Source organism: Nicotiana attenuata, chromosome 7 (genome assembly GCF_001879085.1).
Source record: "Nicotiana attenuata strain UT chromosome 7, NIATTr2, whole genome shotgun sequence".
Taxonomy (NCBI): domain Eukaryota; kingdom Viridiplantae; phylum Streptophyta; class Magnoliopsida; order Solanales; family Solanaceae; genus Nicotiana; species Nicotiana attenuata.
The window spans coordinates 73,032,391-73,047,006 of record NC_031995.1 but is presented as its reverse complement, the minus strand read 5'-3'; the positions used below and the strand labels follow the sequence as shown (position 1 = coordinate 73,047,006).

The following is a 14,616-nucleotide window of genomic DNA, read 5'->3' as shown; positions in this document are numbered from 1 at the left end:
TTTCTGGATGACAACACTATTAATTACGGATGGAAACAAACTGAAAATTCAGGTTCCTGTTCCGAGGAAAATCGTTGGCGGTGAGGACGATGTGGTAGATAAGAAGAAAGTGAAAATTGAGGTTCCTATTCCGAGGGAATTGTTATTTTCATCATTAGGGTTGTTCTTGAACAAAGACGACGGACTTTGGGGCTGAGCAACTTGAATTTTCTGTTAATATATTGCAATGTATCTCGCCGTATTTCCATGTATTTCATTTATTCATTGTTTTTTTCTATTGTATTTCAATGTATCTCGATGTATTTCATTATATACACCGTCTCGTTGTATTCCATGAATGTATTCATATATATTTTTAATTAATATAATTTATGTATTCAGATGTATTATATAATTTCTCTGAAGATTGCTATATTTTTGGGGTGTTTTTCGGTTGAGAATCTTTTTTATAACTAAAAATACAAAAATTGTGTGTTATAATTGAGTTTGTTGAGTTATATTAGGAGTCTATTATGTTAATTGATTCACTTTCCGTTTAAAAACAGTGTAATCCCCTGTTTCACGTCGTGAATACAGTCGAATACAATAATCTGTCCAGCTGTAATCCCATGTTTCACGCCATGAATACAGTCAAATACACTCGAATACAAAAATCTGTCTAGCTGTAATCCCCTGTTTCACGCCTAGAAATGCTACTGTATTCATGAATACAGTATCTTAAATACATCGAATACACTCTAAAAAATCTAAAAAAATAACTATAGAAAGTAATATAGAAAATGATAGCTACAACTAGCTAATAACCACTAAAATATAGTGGTTTCTGAAAGTTTCTCTTATTTTTATACAATAACTACGATTCAATTCTCGTTCTCTCTTTTCTATTTTCTTCCATATAGTAGATTTTATTAAAAATATGACTTTGCTCGTACTTTGCTTCCTGAGTTAAACTGATCAAGGTAGTTGTCTGAGCTTGCACAAATTTTTCTCTTTAACTCGTACTGCTATTTAATTTGTGAGAGTCGTACCAAACAAGTTAAGGAGACGAGGATAATATGTAGATGCATGTTAAATCGAGTACATTATAGATTCATTCACTTATAACGTGGTAAAATTATTCCTACTTGAATAATAGAAAGAAATAATTCATTCTAGAACATTATTTTGGTATTACAATCACGGGAAATTATAGACCAAAATACGTCAGCAAGTAGCTATTCAGAAAATAGAGTCAACCTGAACAATTATGTTACCAATTGAAATCTGGAAAAGATACTACATTTATAATTGTTTGAGAAGCAATTAGTGTTTGGCTAAGTTTTTAGAGAGTGCTTCTGCCTCATTTGTTTTTTTTAAGATTAAGACGTTTGAATTTGAATACATATTTGAATATCAAGATGTGTATTAAGATTAAGACATCTGAATCTCAATACACATCTGAATATATTCAGATGTGTATTAAGATCTGAATACTAAAAATTAAGGCTGATTGATTTTTTACATCTGAATGCATAAAATTTATCTTTATTTGAAAAAAATCTAATATTCTATCAATAAAATATATACTTTTTTAAAATATGATAGTTGTTGGTGGTGATTGCTAACGGGTGAATGCTGACTAAAGGCGGTGGTGGTAGTTTTGGTTGATGATGGTGGTACATGCTAGTAGCTAGTAGTGATTGGTAGTGGTGTCAATTATGATTGATGATGATGGTGGTGGGTGGTGATAGTTAATAATGGCGAGTGGTGGTTTGTGATTTAGGAAGGTGGTGGTAGGTTATAATGATGGGCGGTGCCGGCTGTGGTTGTTAATGGTGATGGGCTGTTGGTTGTAGTAGTTGAGGTGGATAAGTATTGACTGTGGGTGAAAATGATGGTGGTCGAAGTGGTGGGATGGTGGATGGTGATGTTCGATAATGGTGGCGGCTATGATTGAGGATGATGATGACGTGGTGGCGGCGGCGGCTATGGTGGTGGTGGTGGTGGTGGCATGGTGGTAGTTGATAATGGTAGGTGGTGGCGGCAGTTAATAATGAATATGTGATAGCATCTTAATGAAATTAAGTCTCTATTACAGATCTTAATCATACAGACCTATTCAGACCCATTAAGTGGATGTTAAGTAAAAAAAAAACAAACACACTTAATGGTTAAGATCTGAATAATTAAGATTCAGACTTTAAAAACAAACGCACTTAATGTCTGAGATCTGAATTATTAAGATTCAAACCTCCATTAAGTGCAACCAAATGAGGCCCAAGTGTTTTTTCTCAAAAATGCTTTTGGAAAGATACTACTCTTTTCTACTTTTCAATTTTTTTTTAATTTCTATTCAAAAATACTTTTTATTCTCTAAAAACATAGCCAAACACCTTAACATTCGGAAACTTTTGGCCAAAAAGAGGCTTGGCCAACATGCTATATAGGTCTCATATTTTGTTGTGAAAATACGGGCTAGCCAGTTTTCGGATTGGTAATTGAAAAATAGTCAGCGTTTGCAAAGCCATTGAAAAATAGCCACTATTTGCTGAAGTTCCAGCATAATATATTGGAGATTAGTGCATTGTGTATGAACTTCCAGCATATTATGCTGGAACTCCAACACACGGAAAGTTCCAGTATATTATGCTGGAATATTTTCCGGATTTTGAATAATAGTTTCGTTCAGATTTATCTTTACATGAAAAGTGGCTAAATTTTGATTACTTTTGAAACTATGGCTATTCTTCAATCACCACTTGTAAATTTGGCTATTTTTGAATTTCACCCAATTTTGTTGGGGGTTAGCGTATGATCTGGCATAACTTTTCCTAACTATGATTTAGTTCATCATCAAGATTTATAGTTTAGTTATGTTTGACCAAAGAGTATAAACTTTCGGCTAAACTATTAAATCTTATGTAATAGAGAGTTAAACCTAGTTAATGATAATATCTCTAGATTTAGAACTAGCTAGCATAAATAACGTGAGACAATGTTGGTGGGGATCTGAAAATAGTGCGCATTTAATATTCCGAAAGCTTTGAGCAATAATAGAGGAACATCAAACAACAACAACAACAACGACCCAGTGAAATCCCACTAGTGGGGTCTGGGAAGAGTAGTGTGTACGTAGACCTTACCCCTACCCCGAAGGAGTAGAGAGACTGTTTCCGAAAGACCCTCGGTGATAATAGGCTATATAGTTGTTATTTATTCCATAATTACCCATGCTTTGTTGTTGTTTTGTAATGTAAGTTGCCAATAAAATGCTTTAATTGATGCTATTTGGTCTCGCAGGGAATACAAGATGTGAGGAAGCAAAAATGAAGTGTTTGGAGGCAAAAACGTGAAGAAATCACTCACTCAAGAAGCACCCGAACGCAAAAGAGAAAATGAGAGAAGTAACGCGGAGAAAAAAAATACCTTCAGTGCTTCCCGCGTTCAGAGCCGCGGTTTACAACAGAGGCGTCCGCGGTCGTAGCCGCGGTCGACGCCGTGGCCGCGGTGGCTCGTGCACAGCCCAGAAATTTGAGGGGTCAAAGTGTCAACTCGGGAAAGCTTTTGTAAAATCCTTATAATATGTAGGAAACTCGCCCAAGGCTAGGTTAAGGCTTATTTTGGAGATTCTTTTGCAAGAGAAACAAGTGTGAGAGATCACCCAAAACATCATCATTCTTATTCTCTCTTATTTTCTTGCAATTTACAAATATGAATCTTTTCGTAGTTTATTTTCCCATTGTTATGAGTAGCTAAATACCTTAATCTAAGGTTTGGTGGAACCCGTTGGGGATGACTTGGTTGTTATATTAATATAGTTGGATATTATGGTTAATCTCTATTTGTTCATCCATGTTTTGATTGTGGTTAGTTGAAAGGGCCCTCAACTATCCGTTCCTATTTAGTATGTATCTACTTGAGAGAGAGTGCATATTTAGGTGACTGTATGAACAACATCATTCCCGAAGTATAGACGAGAGTAATAACCGAGGGTTTAGAGGTTATATTAGAGATAACGATACCTCGGGTGCAATCTAAGTGAACTGTAATGTGAATCTAGCTAGCGTAGCTTGAGAGAGTGCGTCTAGTAAATTATCATACTTACTTGAGAAATATTTATAATAGCTGGAGCGTTCATGATTGATAGAGATAACTAAATCATAGTTATAAGAAATATACAACCAAGGAAATTACCAACGGGGGAAACCATTACCTTATACCTTTATTCCAATTGTTTACAATTCAAGCATAGTTAGTTTTCAGCTGTTTATTTATTTTCAATCTTGTCTTCTTGGTGATATTAAACAGATACAACTAAGCCTTAGTTCTCTGTGGGATTCGACTCCGGACTTTTAGACCGGATTATATTTGCAGCGATCGCTTATCCTTTTTAGGACTAGAGTTGGGCATGATCAAATTTTGGCGCCGTTGCCGGGGAACTAACGGTGTAGTTGTAGCTGTATATATTGCTAGAGTTTAAGTTTGAGCTTTTATTTTGTTTTGTTTTTTTTGTATTTTTTTTTATATATCTGTTGATTTGAGAAACATGACATCTTGGAATTATGGGAATTTAGGTGTAGATAATTCTACCATTGATCTCCATACATATTGTGAAGGAAACCACCCGTGGCAAAATTTTCAAAACGTTCCTAAGAGCGAGTTATGTGCACCAACTCAATCTTATTTGTGAATGTGTGTGATGTGTGTGGTGGTAAATATGGTCACCTTCATGGTTGTGCTTATATTTTTTATTTTCCCCCAACCCCTTACTATGATGGTTCTACCTTTTCTTGTGAAGTTAATAGGAACAAAGAACCTGGGAATGCGGACTTGAAGGAGATCAAGGATATGCTAAAGTGCCTTCTGGAACAAAACAATGAGAAATAATTGCACATAGAAAGGCAAGAGACAACTATTCGCAAGTTGGAGGCTCAATTGAGTCAAGTGGTTGGAGCTTTTAATGCTCAACAAGCCAATATTGAGGATAATAGCCAAGAAGAGCATGAATTTGAGGTGTTAATTGGGGAGGTCAGAGTAGAACATCAACAACCTAGCCAACTAGAATTTGAGGATGTCAATGTTGAAGAAGTAATACTAGAGTCAACCAAGGACGTTGAAGATACAAATTTAGTTGACTCTAGTGTGATTGGTGTTGAGGAGGTTAAAAATCTTGAAGTTCATGTATTTGAGCGCGTTGGGCCTCATTCCAAACACTTCTCTACATTATGTTCAGACGGTGAAATGGAAATTCACCCTTATGAGCATAAAAAGGAGTCCAAGGAAGAGGTAGATGAGCCTTATATTTTGGATTTCTCAAGGCCGTCTAGGCAAGGTGACACTCCTCGGTCGAGAGCCAACAAGTGCATAAGATTTTATCTAATTTTTGGCTCGCAAGAATTTGTACCGCCCCAAGAGCATAATCATAAGCTTGAAGCAAAACTTGGGGTTCAATTCATAAGCTCGAGGTGGAGGCAAAAAGTGATTCGCGTCGTGCCGCGACGTTAAATCAAGCGCTTATTGGGAGGCAACCCAGCTTTATTGCTTTCTTTTATTTATTTTTTATTTTTTGTTAATTGTATTATTTTTGTAGTGTCAATTTTTTTTGTTTTTTTTAGGAGGATGGAAAGCAAAGGTATTGGAAGGATGCAACAGCAAACCAAATGGTTGGAACTAAGTGTGAGGTACCCACATGAAGGACCAAGCTTGGGAGAAGTCTGAGTACCCCATGAACTGCTAGTGCTTCGGCCTTTGGCCTACCAGGGAGTTTCTTTTACCCTCTTGTATGTATGGGTGTGCATTGGGGACAATGCGCAATTTTAAGTGTGGGGTGAGGAGATTGTCTGGGTGACTTTTCATGCTACTTTAGCTGTGTTTGTTTAATTAAATAATTTTTTTAAAGATTGGACTCTTCCTAATGACGGATTCTTTAGACAATTTTCTTGAGGGAAGCTAGTCTACAGAAAATACCAAAAAGATCTTTTTTATTTCTTAGGTAGTGTAGTAACTTCCCCTTGATTTTTCTTTGGGCCACGGTTCTTTTTCAAGGGTTTATCTTGAACCGGGTATAGGTAGATTTTTTTTAGGCTAGGATTAATGGGCGAAGAGCTGAAATTTGAAGAAGAAAAATCCTTAGCGTTCTTACACCTGAACACGATAGACGCTAGAGTGTAGCGCGTAGCTTCAAGGGTTGAATCTTGTTTTAGTGCCTTAAAAATTGTATGTTTGTGCTTAACTTGAACACTCGAAAGAGACTGTCTTGATAAACTAATCCAGAGTGAGTCATCTGCCAAGTGAGTGTGAGTATTGTTTGTATTCCATGCTGTACATTTGATGCCTAGAATTTGCCCTGTGTGTTTGCAAAGCGAAATAGTAGCTTCATTCAGTTTTAGAAGTGATATAGGCATTTCTTTGTCCAGACATAAAAAGTGAACCCACCTGAATGCATTACATCTTAGTTAACCCCGTTGAGCCTATAAGCCTGTTTCTTTGGCAACCACAATGTGAACCTTACCCAATTGTTTGAATAGCCTGTTGTTTGAACCAGTTTTCCTCCCTCTCACTAAGCACTAGAATGGTATTGAGATTATGCAAAAACAAAAGTGTGGGGTGGTAGTTTGGTTTTCAAAGTGGAACCATGGAAATAGAGAAAAAGGTGCAGAATGTGAAGCGTAAAAAGAGAAGCACCACGAAGAAAAAAAAAATAGAAATTTTTTTCCATATATTTTGTAGTGATTAATAAGTGGTAGCTAGTATAAATTGCACCTAATGTATGGGTATGTTTAAATACGGTGGAGTGTTGGCTTACAAAATAACGAGCTTGAAGTTCAATGTAATTGTATTAAAAGTGCTTAGGGAGGTTAGTCACTATATCCAAATGTATCCTACCTGTCCCTTAGCCTACATTACAACCAAATAAAGTCCTATTGATCTTAGACTGAGTGGGGCTCGACTAGTCGAGTACTACACTAGGGGCAAGCTTATGGTGCATCTTTGTTGCATGTGAATGTATCTTTTGGAGAGTGAGTGAATTCTGTCTATTTGAGTTCCTAGTTGTTATCACTATCATTATATACACGGAACTACTCTCTTGTGTGATGTGAGGGCATGTGATTCACGAAGGAAAGGTGCGTCTTGACTATTGTATAGAGAGGTTTGAGTAAGTGCAGATGTTGCAGGGTACGAAAAACTTGATTCTAGAGGTGAAAGCTGCTCACTACTAGGTGTAACTCTTGTAAAATGTTCATGGAGTGAGTCGTTGAACGAAAAGCATAGGGAATGACTTTTTATGAGTGGGGTGAATTTCTCGAGGACTAGCAATGATTTAAGTGTGGGGTGTTGATAATAGGCTATATAGTTGTTATTTAAGCCATAATTACCCATGCTTTGTTGTTGTTTTGTAATGTAAGTTGCCAATAAAATGCTTTAATTGATGCTATTTGGTCTCGCAGGGAATACAAGATGTGAGGAAGCAAAAATGAAGTGTTTGGAGGCAAAAACGTGAAGAAATCACTCACTCAAGAAGCACCCGAACGCAAAAGAGAAAATGAGAGAAGTAACGCGGAGAAAAAAATACCTTCAGTGCTTCCCGCGGTCAGAGCCGCGGTTTACAACAGAGGCGTCCGCGGTCGTAGCCGCGGTCGATGCCGCAGCCGCGGTGGCTCGTGCACAGCCCAAAAATTTGAGGGGTCAAAGTGTCAACTCGGGAAAGCTTTTGTAAAATCCTTATAATATGTAGGAAACTCGCCCAAGGCTAGGTTAAAGCTTATTTTGGAGATTCTTTTGCAAGAGAAACAAGTGTGAGAGATCACCCAAAACATCATCACTCTTATTCTATCTTATTTTCTTGCAATTTACAATTATGAATCTTTTCGTAGTTTATTTCCCCATTGTTATGAGTAGCTAAATACCTTAATCTAAGGTTTGGTGGAACCCGTTGGGGATGACTTGGTTGTTATATTAATATAGTTGGATATTGTGGTTAATCTCTATTTGTTCATCCATGTTTTGATTGCGGTTAGTTGAAAGGGCCCTCAACTATCCGTTCCTATTTAGTATGTATCTACTTGAGAGAGAGTGCATATTTAGGTGATTGTATGAACAACATCACTCCCGGAGTATAGACGAGAGTCATAACCGAGGGTTTAGAGGTTGGATTAGAGATAACGATACCTCGGGTGCAATCTAAGTGAACTGTAATGTGAATCTAGCTAGCGTAGCTTGAGAGAGTGGGTCTAGTAAATTATCATACTTACTCGAGAAAGATTTATGATAGCTGGAGCGTTCATGATTGATAGAGACAACTAAATTATAGTTATAAGAAATATACAACCAAGGAAATTACCAACGGGGGAAACCATTACCTTAGCCCTTTATTCCAATTGTTTACAATTCAAGCATAGTTAGTTTTCAGCTGTTTATTTATTTTCAATCTTGTCTTCTTGGTGATATTAAACAGATACAACTAAGCCTTAGTTCTCTATGGGATTCGACTCCGGACTTTTAGACCGGATTATATTTACAGCGACCACTTATCCTTTTTAGGACTAGAGTTGGGCGTGATCACTCGGCTCAAGAGGACAAAAAGACAAAAGGAGACAAAATTAGTAACACCACAGAAATAATAAGAAAAATAGGAAAATAGGAAAAATAGGAACAACATGAAATCCAGAAGAAGGATACACAGCAAAAGCGAGATAGTATCCCTACCAAACTAATCCCACACAGTTATGACATAAGGCAAGACCCAACTACCTCCTAACCTACAACCCTAATACTCGACCTCCACATGTTCCTATCAACATGTCCTCGGAAATTTGAAGGCTCGCCATATCCTGCCTGATCACCTCCCTCCAATACTTCTTAGGCCGCCCTCTACCTCTTCTCGTGCCCTCCACAACTAGCCGTTAGCACCTCCTTACCGGAGCATCTGGGCTTCTCCTCTTAACATGCCCGAACCATCTGAGCCGCACTTCCCGCATCTTGTCATCAATGGGGGCCACGCACACCTTCTCCCGAATATCATCCCCTAATCTTATCCATCCTAGTATGCCCGCACATCCATCTCAACATCCTCATTTCTGCTACCTTCATCTTCTCGATATATGACTTCTTAACAGGCCAACACTCAGCCCCATACATCATGGCCGGTGTAACCACCGCTTTATAGAACTTACCTTTGAGTACCAGTGGCACTCTCTTATCACACAATACTCTAGAAGCTAGCCTCCATTTCATCCATCCTACCCCAATGCGGTGTGTGATATCCTCGTCGATCTTTCCTTCCCCCTGGATAACCGACCCAAGGTACTTGAAGCTGTCTCTACTCGGGATGACCTGTGATTCAAGCCTCACATCCACGCCCACTTCCCCTTGCTCAGCGCTGAACTTACACTCCAGGTATTCTGTCTTCATCCTGCTAAGCTTGAAACCCTTAAATTCAAGAGCCTGTCTCTAAACCTCCAGCCTCTCGTTAACACCGGCTCGCGACTCATCAATCAGAACTATGTCATCGGCGAATAGCATGCACCATGGCACATCCCCTTGAATGTGGTGTGTTAACGCGTCTATCACCAGGGCGAATAAGAATGAACTGAGCGCATAACCTTGGTGTAACCCCATAGCAACTGAAAAATCCTCAGAGTCGCCTCCTACCGTCCTAACCCGAGTCTTTGCCCCATCATACATATCCTTAATCGCCATAATATAGGGAACTGACACGCCTTTTGCCTCCAAGCTTCTCCAGAGAACCTTCTTTAGGAACATCAAACAATAAATAGTAATAAATGACATTTATGTAAATAAGGAGAATGATTCACCCAATATTGAATGAGGCGGATGATTCTTCTTTCTAACAGTGATGAATGACAGACAAATCCTAGAATATTGGAATTATTCTCGGATCCGATGGAAAAGTATGAAATAATGGATGGTGGAATCTTAGTAAAAAAGTAGAGTTTATATCTTTGCTAGAGAGACTCTCCTTCTCAAAAAGTGTTCTTATCAAATGAATATTACCTGCCTCATCCACTTATCTCTTTTTTTATTTATATGAGACATATTCCCAATCAACCCTAATAGTACAAGTGCCGAGAATATTCAACGGAATATTCTCTTTAATATCCTATTACAGAAACTAGCCGTTAGTACTCTATCCTTGATGCTCGACCTCGACCATCGTTGGCTGCCCGGCCACGAATCCCACGGTATCCTAGTCGACCTCGATCGCATCTTTTTCCCTTGATACCACTTTATGCTAAATCCCCTTGGGGCAGATTTTAGCCTATACAAGTTATACCGATAATAGCTTTTTATAGAATAAGTTTGAATTCAATTCTCACGGTCCTTTTTATATTTCCATCCATATAAAATAAAAAAAATACGACTTTGCTCGTATTTTGTTTCTTGAACTAAGTTGATAAAGGTAGTTGTTTTGTTTGATCTTGTGCATTGATTTTCTCTTTAATTCGTTTCTCTCGTTTGACGAGCTGGTATCTAATTTTCTGAGACTTATAAACCAACAAAAACTATTAAATTTTAAAAAGTTTAGGAAATAAGAATAATAGGTGAATGTATGTTACATCAAGTACAAGTATTCTCTCACCAAAAAAAAAGTACAAGTATTCATTCACTTATAACGTGGAAAAATTAGTTGTTGTTGGTTTTCGAAAAATCAATTCCTATTTGAATAAGAAAAAGGGATAGTTCATGACTTTATTCTAGTAACGATTATTTTGGTATTACACTGGAATTATATACTCCCACAAAAAGTCAGCAAGTCATTGTTCAAAAAATAGAGTCAACATCAAGTATTCTGTTAATATTAAAATTGAAATCTAAATAAGATACTAGTAATAAGTAGATTTATAATTGTTTCAGCGGCAAATAGCACGTTAGTTCCTGGTGAGTTGTCACCGTCCACGGTTCACACTCCACGTCCAACTACCAAACTGAACCGGGAAACTAATAGGGATTTTCTACTCTGTAATTCCCCGGTTTTCGTTCGTTTTATCACATTAATTATCTTTCCCCAATTAGTCAAAACAGTCATATTAGGCTTCGCTTTCTTTTTCACTATTTTCCGTGTCAGTCGCCATTCTCACTCTCTCTCTTCTCTGCACTTTACCTTTCCCTCTACGCAATTTATCACTCTCCCCTATTTCTCCTCATTCCCATAACTCTCTCACCTCAGCTAATTTTCCCAAACTTTTTTGCTGCTCTTATGCTTAGGTTCAATTAATTGAACTGAGTGGTTTGTTTTTATAAGAAAAATGCATTGTACCGGCGAACCACCGTCACAGCCGCCGTCCACGGCCGAAACCCTTGCCCAAATAAACCACCTCCTCACCCATCTCCTCCCCTTTTCTCTTTCCATCAAGTCCTTCACTTCCCGCTGGCAAGTTCTCCGGTCGAAACTCGCTACCGTCAAGTCTCTTTTATCCGAAATCTCCGATTCACCTCATTGGACGGAAAACGAGCTTCTTCCGACGCTGCTCCCGAATCTTCTCTCCACTGTACTCCGTGTACAAACTCTATGCGAGCAATGCTCCGACCCGGATAAAACTCCGGGTAAGCTATTAATGCAGTCCGATCTTGACATGGCTTCGGGTTGGCTTTCAAAACAGATCCATCACCTCGACCTCCTTTGCCGTTCCGGTGTGCTCCGTCAGTCTACCGCTATAGTCCTCTCTCACCCTTCCGTTAACTCTACAAAAGACGATTTAGTCCTTTTTATTAAAGACCTATTCACCAGAATCCAAATCGGCGGCGTTGAGTTTAAGAGAAAGGCTTTAGAATCGTTGATTCAGCTCCTCTCAGAGGATGAGAAATCAGCTGGGATTGTTGCAAAGGAAGGGCATTTTGGGTATTTAATTAATTTACTGGACATTAATATTGATCCTTTTATACGTGAACAGGCAGTTGTTGCAGTATCAATGCTTGTTTCTTTAAGTGAACAGGCGAGGAAATGCGTGTTTGAAGAAGGTGCGTTAGGCCCTTTACTTAGAATTATTGAGTCTGGTTCTGTTACTATGAAGGAAAAAGCGGCTTTGGCTGTTGAATGTATTACTAATGATCCTGAAAATGCTTGGGCTATCTCAGCTTATGGTGGTGTGCCTATACTCTTAGACCTATGTAAATCTGGGTCTGTTTCTGCTCAAATTCATGCTGTTGGGGCAATCAAGAACGTGTCCACAAATGAAGATGTGCGTATTGCGTTAGCAGAAGAAGGTGCAATTCCTGTTCTTCTACAGTTAATGGTTTCAGGCAAGGCGTCAGCGCAAGAAAAGGCGGCGAATTGCGTAGCGATTCTTGCTTCCTCTGGTGAGTACTACCGGGATTTGTTAATTCAAGAAAAGGGATTGCAAAGATTGCTTCATTTGCTTCATGAATCGTCGAATTCTGATACATTAGAGTATGTTTTACGGGCTATTCATTCGTTATCTTCTTCTGATTGTACGTCGAGGGTTCTTAGTTCATATACTACGTTTGTGATTCAGTTAGCGGAGCTTATAAAGCATGGTAGCTTAATGTTACAGTATATTTCCGCTTCACTGCTTGCAAATTTATCTATAAGTGAGGAGAAGAAGAGGGCTATAGCTGGGTGTATGGGGTCATTGGTGAAGCTGATGGAATCAGCTAAACCAGATGGGCTGCAAGAGGTGGCGGCGAATGCATTGGTTTCTTTGTTGGCTGTGAAGTCGAATAGGAAGGAATTGGTTAAGGATGAGAAGAGTGTGATGAGGTTGGTACAAATGTTGGATGCTAAAAACGATGTGGTGTCGAAGAAGTTCCCAGTGGCAGTGGTGGCGGCAATCATGGCGGGAGGGAGCCATGGTTGTCGGAAGCGACTAGTGGAGGCCGGAGCATACGGACATTTGCAGAAGCTGGCGGAGGCAGAGGTTGTCGGAGCTAAGAAAGCCTTTCAGAGACTTTCAGGCAATAGGCTAAAGAGCATTTTCACAAGGACATGGAGTAATTAGCAAATGCAAACTAACCAACAAAAGGTAATTTTTCTGTTAACATCTTTAATTAACTACTGTACTGTACTTAGTTGGAAGTTTAATTCATCTTAACTTATTTAGCCTTAGCGGGTCCTACCGGTCAACACCACTCCAACATGACATACTGAATGTAGTATTTCTATATGCTTCGATTAATTTGCCTACATTGTTTTTTAGCTCACATCCTCTGAAAACCAGAAGATTAAATTGAAACATAAGTATTTTAGTTTAAGAGATTAAAAACATTTTTATTTGGTGGCTCATTCTCATTATAGTTTTTGATCCCCTTTCCCCTCCAAAAGAGAAACAAGATAGTATGTTGGGGCTCTTTTACTCAAAAAAAGTAATGACTTTGTAAGAGCTCCATTTTTACCTCATCATTTTGTAAAAACTCAATTTAAAGGAAGGGTGGAAGCATTATATGATGAGTGATGAGTTCTATTTTGATATGAGTCAAGGCCTAATTGCCTAAAGCATGGTGTCAAAGTAACCAAATGATACTACTTTCCTTAGACTAGTAAATTGTAGACAACTATCAAGATGAAGTCATTTGCATTGAGTAAAAGTAGGTGGACTATAATTAGAAATCCTAACTGTCCAACCTTAAATAAGTACATTTTTCTCCTTTATTTTGTGAAACACGCTAGACATGTTAATGCTTGCAATGGGTCAGGCTGAGCTGTGATATTTTTCTTTGGCCCTATAGTGGGGGCATGATTCTCAACTTTTATTATTCAGTCTTTGGATATGAATGGCATTGATGCACTTCCTGGCTAGTTGATCATCTTATCAGAAGTGTCTTGCTGTTATGTTTATTACTATTCATTAGCTGACTGGATTACACGTGATGAACATTAGTGCTACTTTAAGTCCATTTTACTCTAATGAAGTTTTTACTTTTATTCACTAATCTTGTCTCCTGACATTATCGTACCTATGATGCTTCTTGCAGGTGGTTGTTTGGATTTTCACAACTGTCAAAATGTGGAAAACCACCTCATTTCCTACAAAGAAACCAACAAAAAATCACTACACACTTGGTACACCCCAACTTTAACCTTATACTACACTATTGTTCTCAATTAGAAAAAAGAAAAAAGCCTGAAAAAAAGTTGAATTTATTATTCTAAACTATATAACACATGGCATGGATGCGGTTTTTAGGGAGTATCCTTGTTTGTTTATTTTTTCTCTTTTTTTCATTTTTTCTGTTTATTTCACAATGTGAAGCTTTTGTAAGTGAGTGATAGTGCTTGCCACCCCACCCTTTTTTTTCATCCTAGGCATGGTTAATATTGTATATTCAAAGGTTTGTTTTTCTTGTAATGGCCAAAGCCCTAATTACAAAGTGTGCAACTTGTCTCTTCAATTTATTTCTTCTCTCTTTATTGGTGAAAAAGTGTAGCTAACTCTTAGGGTATCACATTAACATTTTCTTGCTTTGTACAATGTCCTTTTTCATATAGTATTTGTTATTGACAACCTTTTAGTGCGGCTAGAATTATGGTCAGTTTGCCGGTTGATCTTTTTACTTTGTTATTTTTTTATTGTTAAGGAAACAACACAGCTTATAAACCTAGCATAAAGCTAAGCTTTTAGGGCGGTTAAGGTTCTGTTCTTTTGTATTTTCCTATAGCTG

At 38.1% G+C, this 14,616-nt stretch overlaps 1 protein-coding gene across 1 annotated transcript; it reads left to right on the top strand.

Moving 5' to 3' along the window:
* LOC109229305 (importin subunit alpha) lies at window positions 11,016-14,376 on the top strand. The gene is made up of 2 exons (XM_019394700.1): window positions 11,016-12,980; window positions 13,930-14,376. Exon 1 carries the CDS (start codon window positions 11,247-11,249, stop codon window positions 12,954-12,956), a length of 1,710 nt encoding a protein of 569 aa, XP_019250245.1. The 5' UTR covers window positions 11,016-11,246; the 3' UTR covers window positions 12,957-12,980; window positions 13,930-14,376.